We start from the raw sequence: 15,022 nt of genomic DNA on the forward strand, positions 1-15,022 counted from the left end.
CCCAAGTCCTTCTCTGCAGGGTTGCTCTGAATCTCTTCTCTGCCCAACCTGTAGCTGTGCCTGGGATTGCTCCGACTCAGGTGTGGGATCCTGCACTTGGCATGGTTAAGCCTTGTTTTGGTAGTAATAAGTGAATAGTGAAAGGTTAACAGTAGTTGGAGGTCTTAAAAATAACTCTAGCTTCCAAAATTTTTAATACGAATAGCTTTTCTCCCACATCCATTTCCCAGAGAGAGCAGAAGATCATTCTGATAAACAAGCATTCTTGTAGCAGCTTTTAGTTTTATTCCTTTTTTTAAATTGACCAAACATTCCCAACTGTTTTAAATTAACCATTTGGCATAGCAAGGGGAACCAGCCCTTAATTCTGCTCAGTCCTGCTTCACACCACCTGAGGTCTGCCTCTGTTGAAACCGTCAAGACAAGACACTCATTTTGTTCTACAATATGAAAAAGGTACTCCTAATAAACTGTTAACCTATGTGACAAACACTATAAAAGGACTTGAGAGTAACAACTAGTTGGAATATGTAAAAGCCTTCAATACAGAAAGCCCACTGGCTTTTTAAAAGCTGCCTATTCATCTACCCTCTAGTGCTTTAGTACTAAATCTTAGACCCTTCTAGGAATAAAAGAAGACACAACAGAAACACGTTGAAATCTCTAAAGCCATGTAAAACCCGAAGGCATTAAAATTTATTAAATGATGCAATAACAACAGAATTCTTTATTTACAATAGCATTATTTAACATCAAATAAGCAAATAGCATCAGCAAAGCAATATTAACTTGCATAAATGTATTTAAAATTTCTCTGAATATATCTACCTTTGCATAAACTGCTCACACTAGAAATACAAACATCAATGCAGGTGAACAAAGTGATGTTCAGAGTCAACTCCGTTTTGAAAATAAATCACAACCTGAAACACTGTAAGCTTTCTCCTGAAGAACCATAGTTTATATATTGCTTAATTTTACCCTTGTATAATCTTTTCATATACACACATCTCAGATGCAACTTCATGATGAACTGTACAAATAAAACCCACAAATGACATAAAGGGAAAAAAAAATTAAATGACAGTAAATGTGTGAAGAAATGTGTCCATCATCTCTATTGAACAACATAAAGATTAAGTGATGATGCACTTATTCCAAAATTGTACACAATTCACTATACAAATATAATACATCAGACAGCTATGTAGGAATATACAAGACTTAAAAACAGATCTAAGGCATTATGCTAGATTTTAGCATTTTGAGGTTCTTGCACATAGCTTTTACCTGTAGTAAGAAACTGAAAAGATTTTGTTTTAGTCTACAAAGAAACACCAGGGAGAAAATTCTAATTAAAATCAAAGCCACTACAGTAAATTTTCTTTTGTGCAGAGAATGCTTTTGCTCTTAGGCAGCATACTACCATACAAATACTAGAAAACTTTTAAATTCACACCAACAATTAATGGCTTAAGTTGCATTTCAAAACTGATTGTGTATCTTTGGGTTCTGCAAGTGGAGCTGTGCCACCCATTTCATCTGTTAAGCCCATATGAATTCCACTTTTAAACAAAGATTAAAAAATGTATTGTATAAACTGCAAAAACATTGCTTTTAATTAATACAGGCCCAAAGGGATACCGGTGTGGGACAATATTTTAAGATTGAGTACAAATTAATTCATTGTAGCAAAACAGCTCACTTCACTTTTTAAACTTACCACATTACATGAACACTTAAACAGGTCACACGACCGTGTATATATGCTTATTTTTCACATTATGCGCCTTTCACATTTAGTAATGTAAGTAGAACACTGATTAATTGTTCTGTTAAACAAAATCCAAGTACTTTCTCCGACAAGTTTACTGTATACAGGATGAAAAATACTGATAATGAAGGGAATTGATTTGGCTTTTTTGTTTCTATAGTGATCAATATGATCAGAAGATTCCTTCACTCACTTCTCTCTTTCATTAGTTAGAAGACGACTAAAGTCACGATGAACCCAAATGGAGCCAAAGTGATAGGTACAATCTCCTTTCTTTCAAAATGGCAATGGATGATGAAGTATCATAATTACGGCAGATGATCAGGGTTTGCAGGTCTGTTGTGAAATGGGACAAATTCTAACTATTTTGTCCACTGTGAAAAAGAATAATCTATCTGCAGAGGTTACAGTTAAGAACTGAAAAAGAATGGAATAAACCCAAAATTATTTTAAAACTCATTTACACTTTGTGGTGCATAAAGTTAATTCCTTCAAATTTATATATTTCTTATATAAATATTTTTTCTGTCAGATATATAATGCAAGTTGAACACAGATGTCGTTGTAGCAATGAAGCTGTGGAGCTCAGAACTGACAGTTATTTTGGGTTCCCATCAGTACGTAAGAGGACGGCTCAGCTGACTAAATATTCTGTTTAGGTCTGGTAACAGAATGGTGGCAGCTGATAAATGTTGTTTCTCCAGAGCAGTGGCACTGCCTTCCTTAGGAACAAACCCAACTGTACATTTCCTGGGCTTTCACCAAAAGCCTTCTACAGAAGCAGCCTATTTCAAACCACTTTTATCATATTTTCCTCAGCCTTAATAAGAGGAGAGCTGCTATTTAATTTCAACTCCCATCTGAAAACCACAACAAATTAAATGGCAACAGAACAAACCTTTCAGTCCCCAAAGGTATGGCTGAGGAGATATTATACAATGCACTGCATTTTACCTGACTGAAAAAAATTGCATTCAGGTTAGAAAGTTTGTAGATTAGGGGTCAGCAGAAAAAAACCCAGACATCAAAAACATCAATTTCTTAATATTTCAAGTCCTCAGAAACTGATATTGGTTTAGTAAAAGATTATTCCAACCACAGTGGGCAAGAAAAAACCCACCCCCTAACAGTGGCCTGCTTAGTAACAGTAAGTTTTACTAAGATTTGTTACGAAAGGATATAAATATACAAAAATCAAGAATTGGTTCCTACAGTGGCTGCATATAATATAGGTTAGATAAATGACATTATGAGCAGAATCACAAGGTTTAGAAAATGAGAAGTCTCAAGCCTACAAATTAGGTCTAATCAAGGCATTGTGATCCTTTACAAAACACTTTTCCAGGAGACACACACGGCTAAGAAGATATCTAATTTAATACTGAAGTACCTCATTTGGAATCAACTTCACAACATGTATATCTCACAAAAATTATACAAGTAAAACACTTAAGTTTTCAACTTAAATTATTGCTTGTTTACATATAAACTGGATTTTATGTACCTTACAAAACATCCTCGTAGTCCACACTGCTCTAAAATAATCAGAAACACACGATAGTGGTGAAGTCTGTAGTGATATATGCTATAGGTATTACAGGAATTGAATTGTTATTTTCCCAGCTAAGGGGATGGGAACCAGAAATTATTATGCTTTAAAGCAGGTATCTTGAACTCTTTGATATTACGCACCAATTCTGCCACTACCATAATCAGTACATGCATTACCATTGAACTTTGCTGCTCAGCATCCAGTAACTGGCCGTCCAGATTGCTGGAAACACACCTAGGGAAACAAAGGAGTAACCTGTTCTTTTACTCTATTAGAAAGAAAAGGAAGATGACAGAGGTCAGCAGAGCCAGGTAAAAAAATCAGGATTTGCTGATTGTTAGGAATTTAATTAAATAAGAAAGTAACCAACTTGTATTTTTGGATTCATGACTTGCATTATAAACATTACCACAAAACCCAACCGAAACGCCCCTTATAAACAGCCCTCTAACAGGGTAATTTTCATCTGTTTTACAACTTTAACCCCATTCAAAATTGGTCTGTATAGTTTTCTGCATCGGTTCATCTTCTCTGACTTGCCAGTGAAACCTGCTCGTTGGAGATGTCTGTATGTACCAGACGTTGCCTCTACACCCTCCTCCACGCCTCTTCTCTGCCCCAAAATGCAGGCCTTAGTCTAAAACACCAGTTTTCAGACAGAACTGAATCCTTTGCACCAGACTGAGTAAGCCAGGGAAAACAAAGCAAAAAAACCCCACGGTCTAGAACTAAACAGAAACAGAACAAGAGCATGGTTGGTTTTCCTTAAATACATACATTTAAATACATTCAATCTGACATGGTTTATGAAAATTGCCTGTCAACATTTACTTCGCAGGAGAGATCTAAGTTGCACTAAGGTGAATGCAGTGAACAGACTGAGCAACTGTCTGTACGCTAGCTTCAGACTGTCAAAGAGGCTGCTGTTCGGCAACAACCGCCCTGGCTCCCCTTGGGAAGGTAGGGCTGAGTCCTGTTGGCAGCAGGCAGCCGCCACTGGCGCTGGCAGCTCAGTTGGGTCACGACAAACAGACGCAGCTCTTCAAACCAGTAAGGATTTGGGGCGTAAGCCCAGTCAGCTGAAGAAAGGAGCAACCAAACCACCCTCAGGGTCAGCAATATTTCTGCAAAAAAAGAGAAATTGGAGAAAAACAAATGAATTTTTTCTTCTGGGATAGTGAAGATGAATAGGTCAACGAGAGCTGGATGCTGGATTGCAGCAGCCACCATCAACCATACATTGGTGTATTACTTTAAACCTGAAATTTAATTGGAATTTAAAAAGCTAGATTATTCTTTCTCTACACTGTTACAACTGACCTGTGATTTAATTCCAGGGATATCAGTGGGAGGTTAATTTTGCTGTGTTCTTAGGTCCATAATTCATTCCAGTTATCATGGATAACAACTTGGGCTCATCTACCTTTGTAGACTCCAGCTAATGCCACAGCAGTATGGTTTAAGATGAATCTCAACCTTTGAGTATATGCAAAAGCTCTCTGTGTTACTGCTGTATCACCCGTACAAGAAACAACTATCTTGGTTCACTTTCACCTCGAAGAATCATAATAAAAAATGGAATAGAGAAGTAAGAAAAGCTGCAGCTCCTGACCCCTAGCGATGTTCTTTACATCATACTTAACTATGTATACATACCCTACTACCTACCTACTAGCAGTGTCTTCACAGACAGTACAAACTATTTTCAGACAAGTTGATTATATTGTACTTTCTTATTTAAAAACAACCCCTCAGGATGTGGTTTTCACAGTTGTTTTAAGACTGTCCCTTCCCGTGACTGCAATCTGTGTCTCTTTGCCTTCCTCCCCTTGCAAAGTCTTGCTCCCATGGGGTGCTGTGGTCAGTCAGGTCAGAGAGCCAATCCAGCCAAACCCCATTTTTCTCCTCCCCTGGGGTTGCTCTTCATTGGTATCCTGTGGCTCCAGCCGTGGGGTGGTTCTTTGCTCTTAGCCTCCTGCTGTGCATGAGGAAGGCCCCATTTGCTCTGGGACAGCACAACAGTAGGCAGCTTTCTCACTGTTCCACAACATCAGCTACTGGGCTGCCTTCTGGAAGCTGTCTACATCACACTTCCCTCTGCAGCCACACAAGGCCCAGAAATCTATCTTTATTGACAAATAAAGTCAGTGTCAGGAACCATGCCACGATTCAAGAAAGCAAGGTCTTATATTTTGAATATCTGCTGCTCCCAGTCCGGCTGGTAAAGCTGAAGCTTTTGGGGGCAACCACGAGCATGGTCCAGAGGCCAACCCAGTGAATCCTGCTCCTGCTCCCTCTGGCTTCATCACAGCATAGAGACACCATGCTTGCATCCTTCATGCCCTGACTCATACGGACATGTGGATCCTCTTCCTAACACATTGAGAAGCAGTTCAGGGATGCTGCTAGTGCTTTTTGATCACAAAGTGTAGAACAGAGGTGAAAGTCTGAAGATGTCCTTATCTTCAGAGTGAACATTTAGCAAACAGTATCTTTATAGAGAGGCTAAATAAATGCTTCTATCAATTACCTGAATCCCTTTTTAGTCAGATGTAACCAAAGCAAACAGGACTTCAAAGAAGTGTGTCAAATTATTATTTCCAGGCTGATAGCAAATATGGGAAAAATTGCTCAGAATAACCTCCATGACTTCAGAGCAGAAAAAGAATCTGAAAACCCCAAAGATCATTGACTATAAGATTACTGCTATACTGTATGAAGTGGGATGCCTCATAAGAGCCTCGCCTAACAAACAGTATTCTTCAGATATTTACTTTTAAGCAGGAGCAGGATCAAAATTGTCTTTTGCCATGTGAAATTAGTTAATAAAAATTTGTTCAAACAATGGCAAAATAATATATTAAACTGTTCCAGTTGTAATTATTTTTAGCTCTACAAGTGAAGGACAAGTTGTGCCTTGAAAGAGACAGAAAATCCTGTCTTCTGCTTACTTTTAAAACAGCTTCTGTTAAACATCAGTATCATCCTTGTTAGTCTTAAGCTGTAGAAGTTTTATCCTTAACATGTTAAAACAAAGTGGAACAGTACTAAGCAAACAAATTAAAACAGTAAATGTAGAGATCTGACATCCATAGTTGTACTGGTTTCAGCAACAGCATGTTATTTCCAGGTTACTCAACTCTGAAGAGAACCGATCACAGTATCACACAGTATCACAGTATGTTAGAGATTGGAAGGGACCTCAAAAGATCATCTAGTCCAATCCCCCTGCCAGAGCAGGAACACCTAGATAAGGTCACACAGGAATGTGTCCAGGCGGGTTTTGAATGTCTCCAGAGAAGGAGACTCCACAACCTCCCTGGGCAGCCTGTTCCAGTGTTCCATCACCCTCACTGAGAAGAAGTTTCTTCTCAAGTTTAAGTGGAACCTCTTGTGTTCCAGTTTGTACCCATTACCCCTTGTCTTATCATTGTTTGCCATTGAGAAGAGCCTGGCTCCATCCTCATGACACTCCCCCTTTATATATTTATATACACTAATAAGGTCCCCCCGCAGTCTCCTCTTCTCCAAACTATAGAGACCCAGCTCCCTCAGCCTTTCCTCATAAGGGAGATGCTCCACTCCCTTAATCATCTTTGTCGCCCTGCGCTGGACTCTCTCCAGCAGGTCCCTGTCCTTCTTGAACTGAGGGGCCCAGAACTGGACACAATATTCCAGACGCGGTCTCACCAGGGCAGAGTAGAGGGGAAGGAGGACCTCTCTCGACCTACTGACCACCCCCCTTCTAATACACCCCAGGATGCCATTGGCCTTCTTGGCCACAAGGGCACAGTGCTGGCTCATGGTCATCCTGCCATCCACTAGGACCCCCAGGTCCCACTCCCCTACACTACTCTCTAACAGGTCGTTCCCCAACCTATATTGGAACCTGGGGTTGTTCCTGCCCAGATGCAGGACTCTACACTTTCCCTTGTTATATTTCATCAAGTTTCTCCCTGCCCAACTCTCCAGCCTGTCCAGGTCCCGCTGGATGGCAGCACAGCCTTCTGGCATGTCAGCCACTCCTCCCAGCTTAGTGTCATCAGCAAACTTGCTGACAGTACACTCAATTCCCTCATCTAAATCATTGATGAATATATTAAATAATACTGGTCCCAGTACTGACCCTTGAGGCACTCCACTAGATACAGGCCTCCAGCTGGACTCCGCCCCATAGACTACAACTCTCTGGCTTCTGTCCTTCAGCCAGTTTGCAGTCCACCTCACTACCTGATCATCCAGACCACACTTCCTCAATTTAGCTATGAGGATGCTGTGGGAGACTGTGTCAAATGCTTTGCTGAAGTCAAGGTAGACCACATCCACTGCTCTCCCATCATCCATCCACCGTGTTATTTCCTCATAAAAGGCTATGAGGTTGGTCAAGCATGACTTCCCCTTGGTAAAGCCATGTTGACTGCCCCTCATAGCCCTCTTATCCTTGACATGCCTTAAGATGGCATCAAGGATAAGGTGTTCCATCACTTTCCCAGGGATGGAGGTGAGGCTGACTGGTCTATAGTTACCCGGGTACCCTTTCAATGATACAGTTGTTGAGATCAACTTCATGAAACATTGAAAAAACCCTCAAATTTGTCATAGAATCATAGAATAGTTAGGGTTGGAAAGGACCTTAAGATCATCTAGTTCCAACCCTCCTGCCATAGGCAGAGACACCTCCCACTAAACCATGTCTCCCAAGGCTCTGTCCAATCTGGCCTTGAACACCGCCAAGGATGGAGCATTCACAACCTCCCTGGGCAACCCATTCCAGTGCCTCACCAGCCTCTCAGTAAAGAATTTCTTCCTTATATCCAATCTAAACTTCCCCTGTTTAAATTTGAACCCGTTACCCCTTGTCCTGTCACTACAGTCCCTAATGAAGAGTTCCTCCCCAGCATCCTTATAAGCCCCCTCCAGATACTGGAAGACTGCTATGAGGTCTCCATGCAGCCTTCTCTTCTCCAGGCTGAACAGCCCCAACTTTCTCAGCCTCTCTTCATATGGGAGGTGCTCCAGTCCCCTGATCATCCTCGTGGCCCTCCTCTGGACTTGTTCCAACAGTTCCATGTCCTTTTTATGCAGCCCAGGATACAGTTGGCTTTCTGGGCTGTGATGTCAGATGAGTTTCTCAGGATCTACATTTTTCTTCAGTCAGTGCTACGTTAGTAGAATAAGAGTAAAATCAGATGCAGTCCAGTGTGTCTTTACAAAATAATTAAAGAGGTTTTAAGAATTTACTTTTCTCCAGGTAAGACAAAACTCACCAGTGGCTATCATGCGTGGCCACTGTCTGTCTCACTGTCATGGCAGTGACTCCACTATTTCAGTATCAAACCTCACAGATTCCCTGTCCAAAGTCCTGCCACTCATTTCCTTTCACCTGCTCCCTCTTCCCTGGCTTCTCCCCACCCTCTCTCATACCTCTTCTGTCACATCCACTCTCTTTTCCTTCTCTTTTCAACCATTCTTTAAAATCATCTACCTCTTCCTTCTTCTCTAGTCTCCTTCACCCTCAACAGCCTTATGCCCTTTCTTTCCTCAGTGGTACCTGGTATTTTCTTCTCCAACAGCATGTGAAATTTCACTGGTTAGGGAATGCACTAAGTAGGAAGATAAAGCCTTGGTATTTGACAGCTTCCACTAAAGCAGAACGAACATACTGCAGCTTCTTATTCATCATCAAAGTGACCATGCAAGGGTTGCAGAAGAGACACACACATCATAGAATGATTTGGATTGGAAGGGAACTTAAAGACCATTTAGTTCCAACCTCCCTGCCGTGGGCAGGGATACCTTCCACTTGACCAGCTTGCTCCAAGCCCCGTCCAGCTTGGCCTTGAGCACTGCCAGGGATGGGGCAGCCACAGCTTCTGGGCAACCTGTGCCAGTGCCTCACCACCCTCACAGGGAAGAATTTTTTCATAATATCTAATCCTGCCTTCTTTCAGTTTAAAGCCATTACCCCTTTTTCTATCACTACAATTGCCCTTGTAAAAAGATCCTCCACTCACTGAGGCAAGGACTTGTATTTTAATGTCAACCATGAAGGTGTAAAAAGAATTGCCTCCAGGAAGTTTTAAACACACAGGTGTGCAAAAGAAAAGAGGGGTACAATAAAATAAATGTATGGTTACTTTTTCCTCTGTACTTCTGCATTCTTTATTTTCTTGACTAATCAAGAAAAATGTATCATTAATCTTGATACATTTGCAGTAAAATTTTCTTAATTTTCCCTGATATTAATTTTTCTTTAACAGTAGAAAACTTTGAATTTCACTATGGAATTCAGTGTAAGAAGAGAATTAGTTTAGCTCCATCTTTTCAATTTCAACACTGCATACAAGAAGCCGACAGGAAACAGCGGTGCAAGGGGCGGACAGCAGGCAGCTTCCAAAATGGGAGTTCCTGTAGGCACAACGGGGCACAGCTGTCCGGTTTGATTCCCGCAGAGACCTCAGGAAACCGACTGCATGAATCCTTCCCACCATGAGACCTGGGGGGAAGAGAGTGGCGGCGGCCCCTAGATGGCGCTTCGCCCGCGCCGCTCACGCACCCGTCCCGGTAACTGCTGTTCCCTGGAAGTGTTCAAAACCGTGTAGAAGAGGTCCTCAGTGACATGGTTTAGTGGCGGACTTAGAAGTCCTGGGGTAATGGTTGGACTTGATGATCTTAAAGGTCTTTTCCAGCCTCGTTGATTCTATGGTTCTGTACATAAAGTCTGCTGAATGTGAGTGTTAATTCAGTAATGTGATGCATTCTGTATTATTCACTTCAGCAGTGCTAGTGGGATCTAAACAAGGAACTTAATATAGATGTCGCCAAAAGCAGAATTAAGAAAATTAATAGCAACAAACTTAATTACTATTAGCCCGGGGACTTGTAACTTTGTAAGTAAAAAGATACTGTATCCATTCTAGATCACAGCGTATTCACTGTTCTGTTGTCTCTGTATGCTTCTGTATGCAATTTCTTACCCGTGCTGCATCTCCGTCCTGCTTTATCATATCCATTCCAGGCAGCTGGTTTGGAAAAAGATTGCCTCCCCTCATAGCAGGATCATTAACCTATTGGTAACAAGATATTAAAGGAGAATGAATTAAAAAGTACATTGGGAAGAGGGCTGGAAATGAAAAAGCAGCATTACAAACCACTTTGCTACTTGCATATACCAGCATTTACTTTTGAGATGATGTTCAATCAGGGAAGTGACTGTATAGCTGAGTACCCTTCTTATGCAGCACGTGTTTGACTCATATTATTCTGCTTCACTGACAACAACAAAGATTTCATTCCTGATACTATGACCCTTGTGCATATTTTACAAAGCAGGCTCCATAAATTAGGTCAGTATTATATGAAAAGGACATGTCTGCCATGAAAGTCCTGAAAGCAGAAACACGTAACTACTTTCCTAACCTCAACAACACACAGCTTTTCTGCTTGCAAACCACGACACAATCTTTTCAAAGCCTGATGAGATAACATGCAAGCTGAATTACACCAACTATTGACTTAGTTTTAATGACACTTATTTTTCTGCTTGTAAGCAATGGGAGAAAGACAGCGTTAAATGGGAAAACGTACAGCAGCATGCTTTCCTAAAGTATGATCTCAACAATTTTCTGAATGCAGCCACAGGAAAGTACTGAAGCTGTGTATTTCTGCACAAGCAAACAGTCTGTCATGCTTAGTTATGTGGAAAGCGTGATTTGCCAAATTTACAGCATTGCTTTCTTAATCAAAGGATTAATCTCACCATGTAGGAACTGGTACAAAATACAAAATGCAGCCCTTCAGCAAGGTTCTGAAATACTAGAAAATCCAGCTTTCCTTAGCAGTTTTACAGGGAAAGAAACCTCTTCCTAGGGAGTCTTCGTTGACTCAGTTCTCTCTGTTACTTCCCTCAGACTAGATGGATACTAATAGCAAAGATGTGCCCCTCCAGATCTTGTTGGAAGAAAAAAGATGCTTTCTGTGTCACCTGCCCTTTATGAGACTTACGTTGTAAATAAGAGGAGATTCTGCCACTGCACTACCTTGCTTCAGCTACAACAACCTGCTGCAGCAAGGTGGGGAGACAGTCTTGAATTTACCACACCAAAGTCTTCTCCTTTCAGGTCCTTCTGACTGTTGTTTCTGTTGATATTCACCGATTTTGCAAAATGTCATAAAGCTAAATGCAATGACATGCAACCACCTAAAGAGGTGGTTTCAAACACTGCCAGAGACAAGACTGCAGTTCAATAGGAAAGGTTCCAAACGTCAAATATTTTTGCCATGGGAGCTTTCAACTCTGAAAAAGTGAATTAAATTCTGCAAGACTCTGAGTGATGCTTTCTGCTTCTTAATAAAAATGGGCAGATTTTTAAATCTAAATGTCAAAATTCAAATCAGAAGGGAAGAGAACCACACTAATTTGCTCAGAAAGCAAGCAAGCAGAGAGCTTTGCAGCTTTATTACATGCATTTGACTAAGCAACAGAATCCATGTTTGGAAAGTGTTTTCTGCTATTATTCAGCATTCATCAGAATGCACAGGCACAAATACATTTTCTGTTTGCTCAGTAGACAACGGAAGATAAAAATAAAAAGCATAAATAAAAAGACTGCAGACTGAGCCATCAGCAGTTTTGGAAGGAAAAGATGACTGCATGATTTGCATTGTGGCAGTTAGGACAGGTATGGGTAAAGAAGATGGTTCCAGGATGCATGCCACAAAAGCAGCAAAGGCATCAGTGAAGTTCCTATCACAGGATCTCTTTACCAGTAACAATGCAATAATCCTGACTGGCATGATATCAGATACAAAAAAAAAATCTACTGTTTTGTTATATTACATTTACCTCAGAACTCCTTGAAAGACAACACCCCACATTCACACAGTAACTGTTCTGAAATAACAATGTAATTAGAAAAGTGTGGAAAAGAACAGAGAAATGGAAGGGGTTTTATAATTTTCTGAAGACAGGTCAAGTGGTGTTATCAGATATGAAATCTGACTAAAACAAGACAGTAGATGTTTTGCAATTCCTGTGCGATTAACACATCAATACACTTTCCTGATAATAAAGCAAAAGTATACACAAGGTGTCTAATAAGAAAAGCTTGCTACCACTCCAGAGCTCCTCTCATCCATGCTGAACAAAATCAAAATACTGTTTCAAGCTAACTCTTTGTAGATGCTTGGGAAGTACTACTCTGTGCAAATTAATAAACATCTGCTTGGAGTGGACATCTAGATAGGGGTTTATTTCATATACTGAAAAGCCTCTTTTGCATGGGTTTCAACCTTTTTCTCTGATAGTTCAGTAAACAACACAGATCCATGACGCAAAATAAACAACAGGAACAAACATGGCAACAGTCCCTTGTGCGAACAAGAAAATGAGGATAAGGAGACAGTAAGTTGTGTGAATGGCGTAACATCAGGAAGGTTTAAACTTCCTTGATGCCTGGGGAAGCTGTTTTGGAAACAGGGGACCTGCAGACCTGACAGGGTTCCTGGTAACAGCTTCCTAGAAGACACACTAGTAAGAGCAGCCTGAAGAACTTTTGTATCATTATAGGGAAGAAGATGATAATGAGACAAGGTCTGATTCCTGTAGCACATAAAAGAGTTTGTTAGCATCATAAATAGCAAGTCAATTTTGGGCATAATCTTAATTTTTTTAGTTGGTGATGCTGGGAGCCTAGGTTGTAAACAAGGTATGTTGGAGATACACAAGTATGAGCAGATAAACAACGAACTTAGTATTTCTGAACTCTGGGTATGTCTGTGTGATGCAGTATAGTGTCACAAAGAAACAGGAGACAGAGCCAAACCAACCTGTTTTGTTTTACTAAAAGTAATATATAGAATCATAGAATAGTTAGGGTTGGAAAGGACCTTGAGATCATCCAGTTCCAACCCCCCTGCCATGGGCAGGGACACCTCACACTAAACCATGTCACCCAAGGCCTCATCCAACCTGGCCTTGAACACCGCCTAGGATGGAGCATTCAGAACCTCCCTGGGCAACCCATTCCAGTGCCTCACCACCCTCTCAGTAAAGAATTTCTTCCTTATATCCAATCTAAACTTCCCCTGTTTAAGTTTGAACCCATTACCCCTTGTCCTGTCACATATCTGCTTCTTACTAGGTAAATAAACCCAAGCATAGCTTTTACTAACAGGTAATACATATGACTTCCAAAACCATCGATAACATGCAAAGTATTAAATTGTTTTCAAAAGCTAGTACACGTTTTTACTGTACCACTGTTACTCACTGTGGGTAGAAAGAGATGAGCATGTGAAGTTAAAATTATGTATTATGGAACAAAAATTGGCATTGAATAAGTAAGTAAAAGTGTAGGTAACAGTGTAAAAAAACCCTAGAGAATGAATGAAATGGCAACAGTCAGCAGAATTAAAGAAAATGTCATTTTGAAAATTATGTTACAAGAAAAAGTTTGGCACAGCCTAAGTTAATTGCTAAATAAATGTGTCAAATTGTAAAACACTGTGCCCTGAAAACAGAAAAATATTATCAATTTTAGTATTTAAATATACATTCTTTTTACTCAGGTCTCTCAGAAAGGAGAATGTAAAGCAGCACAGCAAACATTCCTGAGGACTAAAAAGTGTTGTCTTGTGGCCCAGAAATGGCCCCTCAGCTGTCAGTTGGCCACTTCTGACCTAGATGGAGCATGAAACATTTGCTTGCAGAGTTTGCAGATGACACAGTGCTGCGGTGGTAAATCAGGAAGAGAACAGGTTACTGATACAGAATGAGCCAGAGCACTTTGGTTAAACAGACTCAATCTAGAGAAATTCAATTTGATGTAGACAAAAGGAAGGCAATACATTTGGGAACAAAGAAGGCAGGTTTCATCTATGTCGAATGTGCTGAGGATTTAGGGATAAGGGTTTCAGTATGTGCTCCCCAGTGCGACTTTGTCACCAACAGAGCCAAGGCATCCCATGTATTATTGAAATAGAAATTACAAGCAGAACTTGACTCTACACAGCACTCACAGTTAAATCACTGTCTCTGGTTACTCTGTTCATACTCCTAGAAGACGTTACAACAGTGGAGTTTAAAGTAGATCTACAAAAGGGACGGACAGCCTAAAAAACAAATGTTGAAATGGCTGAAGAACCTCAGCCTATTCACTTACTGGAAGTTAGATAAACGCTATCTTGAAACAAGATCTTGTATCTAACAGGAAGGAAAAGCAGTGTGACAACTGTGCCAGTGGAAACAGTAGTCTGCATGGACATCTTTGAAATAAAACCAGACCTCTTTCTGTAATATAATGTATGTTTCTCAATTTGGGTTCCTGGGAAAAACTATGTAGAATGGGCATGCTGAGAAGTCAGACTGGGTTGTTACCTTCAAATCCCCACTCTTTTCTTTTCTGGTTTTACTACTGTTTTACTACATTAAATGTGTGCAATAGTATGCACTTGAGAATAATAATAATAACAAAGTCAGCTATAATTGGGCTTAGCAACTGGGAATATTGGAGAAGGTGACAGATCTGAGAGTATCAAAATTACTTCAGGTTACCAGTATGTGGCAGCTGTAAAAGACAAATGTGATCTGGGGCTATATCTGTCTAGAGTATTCCAAGAGAAATGGGGAAGAACTAGTGTTACGCACGTGGCTATGGCACTTAGGAAATACTGATTCAAACTGCAACAGGTGCAGA

The 15,022-nt window shown here is 40.5% G+C and overlaps 1 protein-coding gene across 4 annotated transcripts in view; it reads right to left on the reverse strand.

Annotated features, from left to right (window-relative positions):
* Positions 1-735: 735 nt before the first annotated feature.
* Positions 736-15,022, reverse strand: part of NCOA2 (nuclear receptor coactivator 2) — a 125,540-nt gene continuing 111,253 nt past the window's right edge. For all 4 annotated transcript variants that reach the window (XM_080611027.1, XM_080611029.1, XM_080611026.1 and 1 more), the window contains exons 21-22: positions 10,304-10,393; positions 736-4,450 (exon numbers count right to left, since the gene is read on the reverse strand). In XM_080611027.1, the coding sequence (XP_080467153.1) occupies positions 4,439-4,450; positions 10,304-10,393 (102 nt within the window). In that variant the 3' untranslated portion in view covers positions 736-4,438. The remainder of the gene's footprint in view (positions 4,451-10,303; positions 10,394-15,022) is intronic.

Source organism: Psittacula echo (assembly GCF_963264785.1).
Source record: "Psittacula echo genome assembly, chromosome: 2".
Classification (NCBI taxonomy): Eukaryota; Metazoa; Chordata; class Aves; order Psittaciformes; family Psittacidae; genus Psittacula; species Psittacula echo.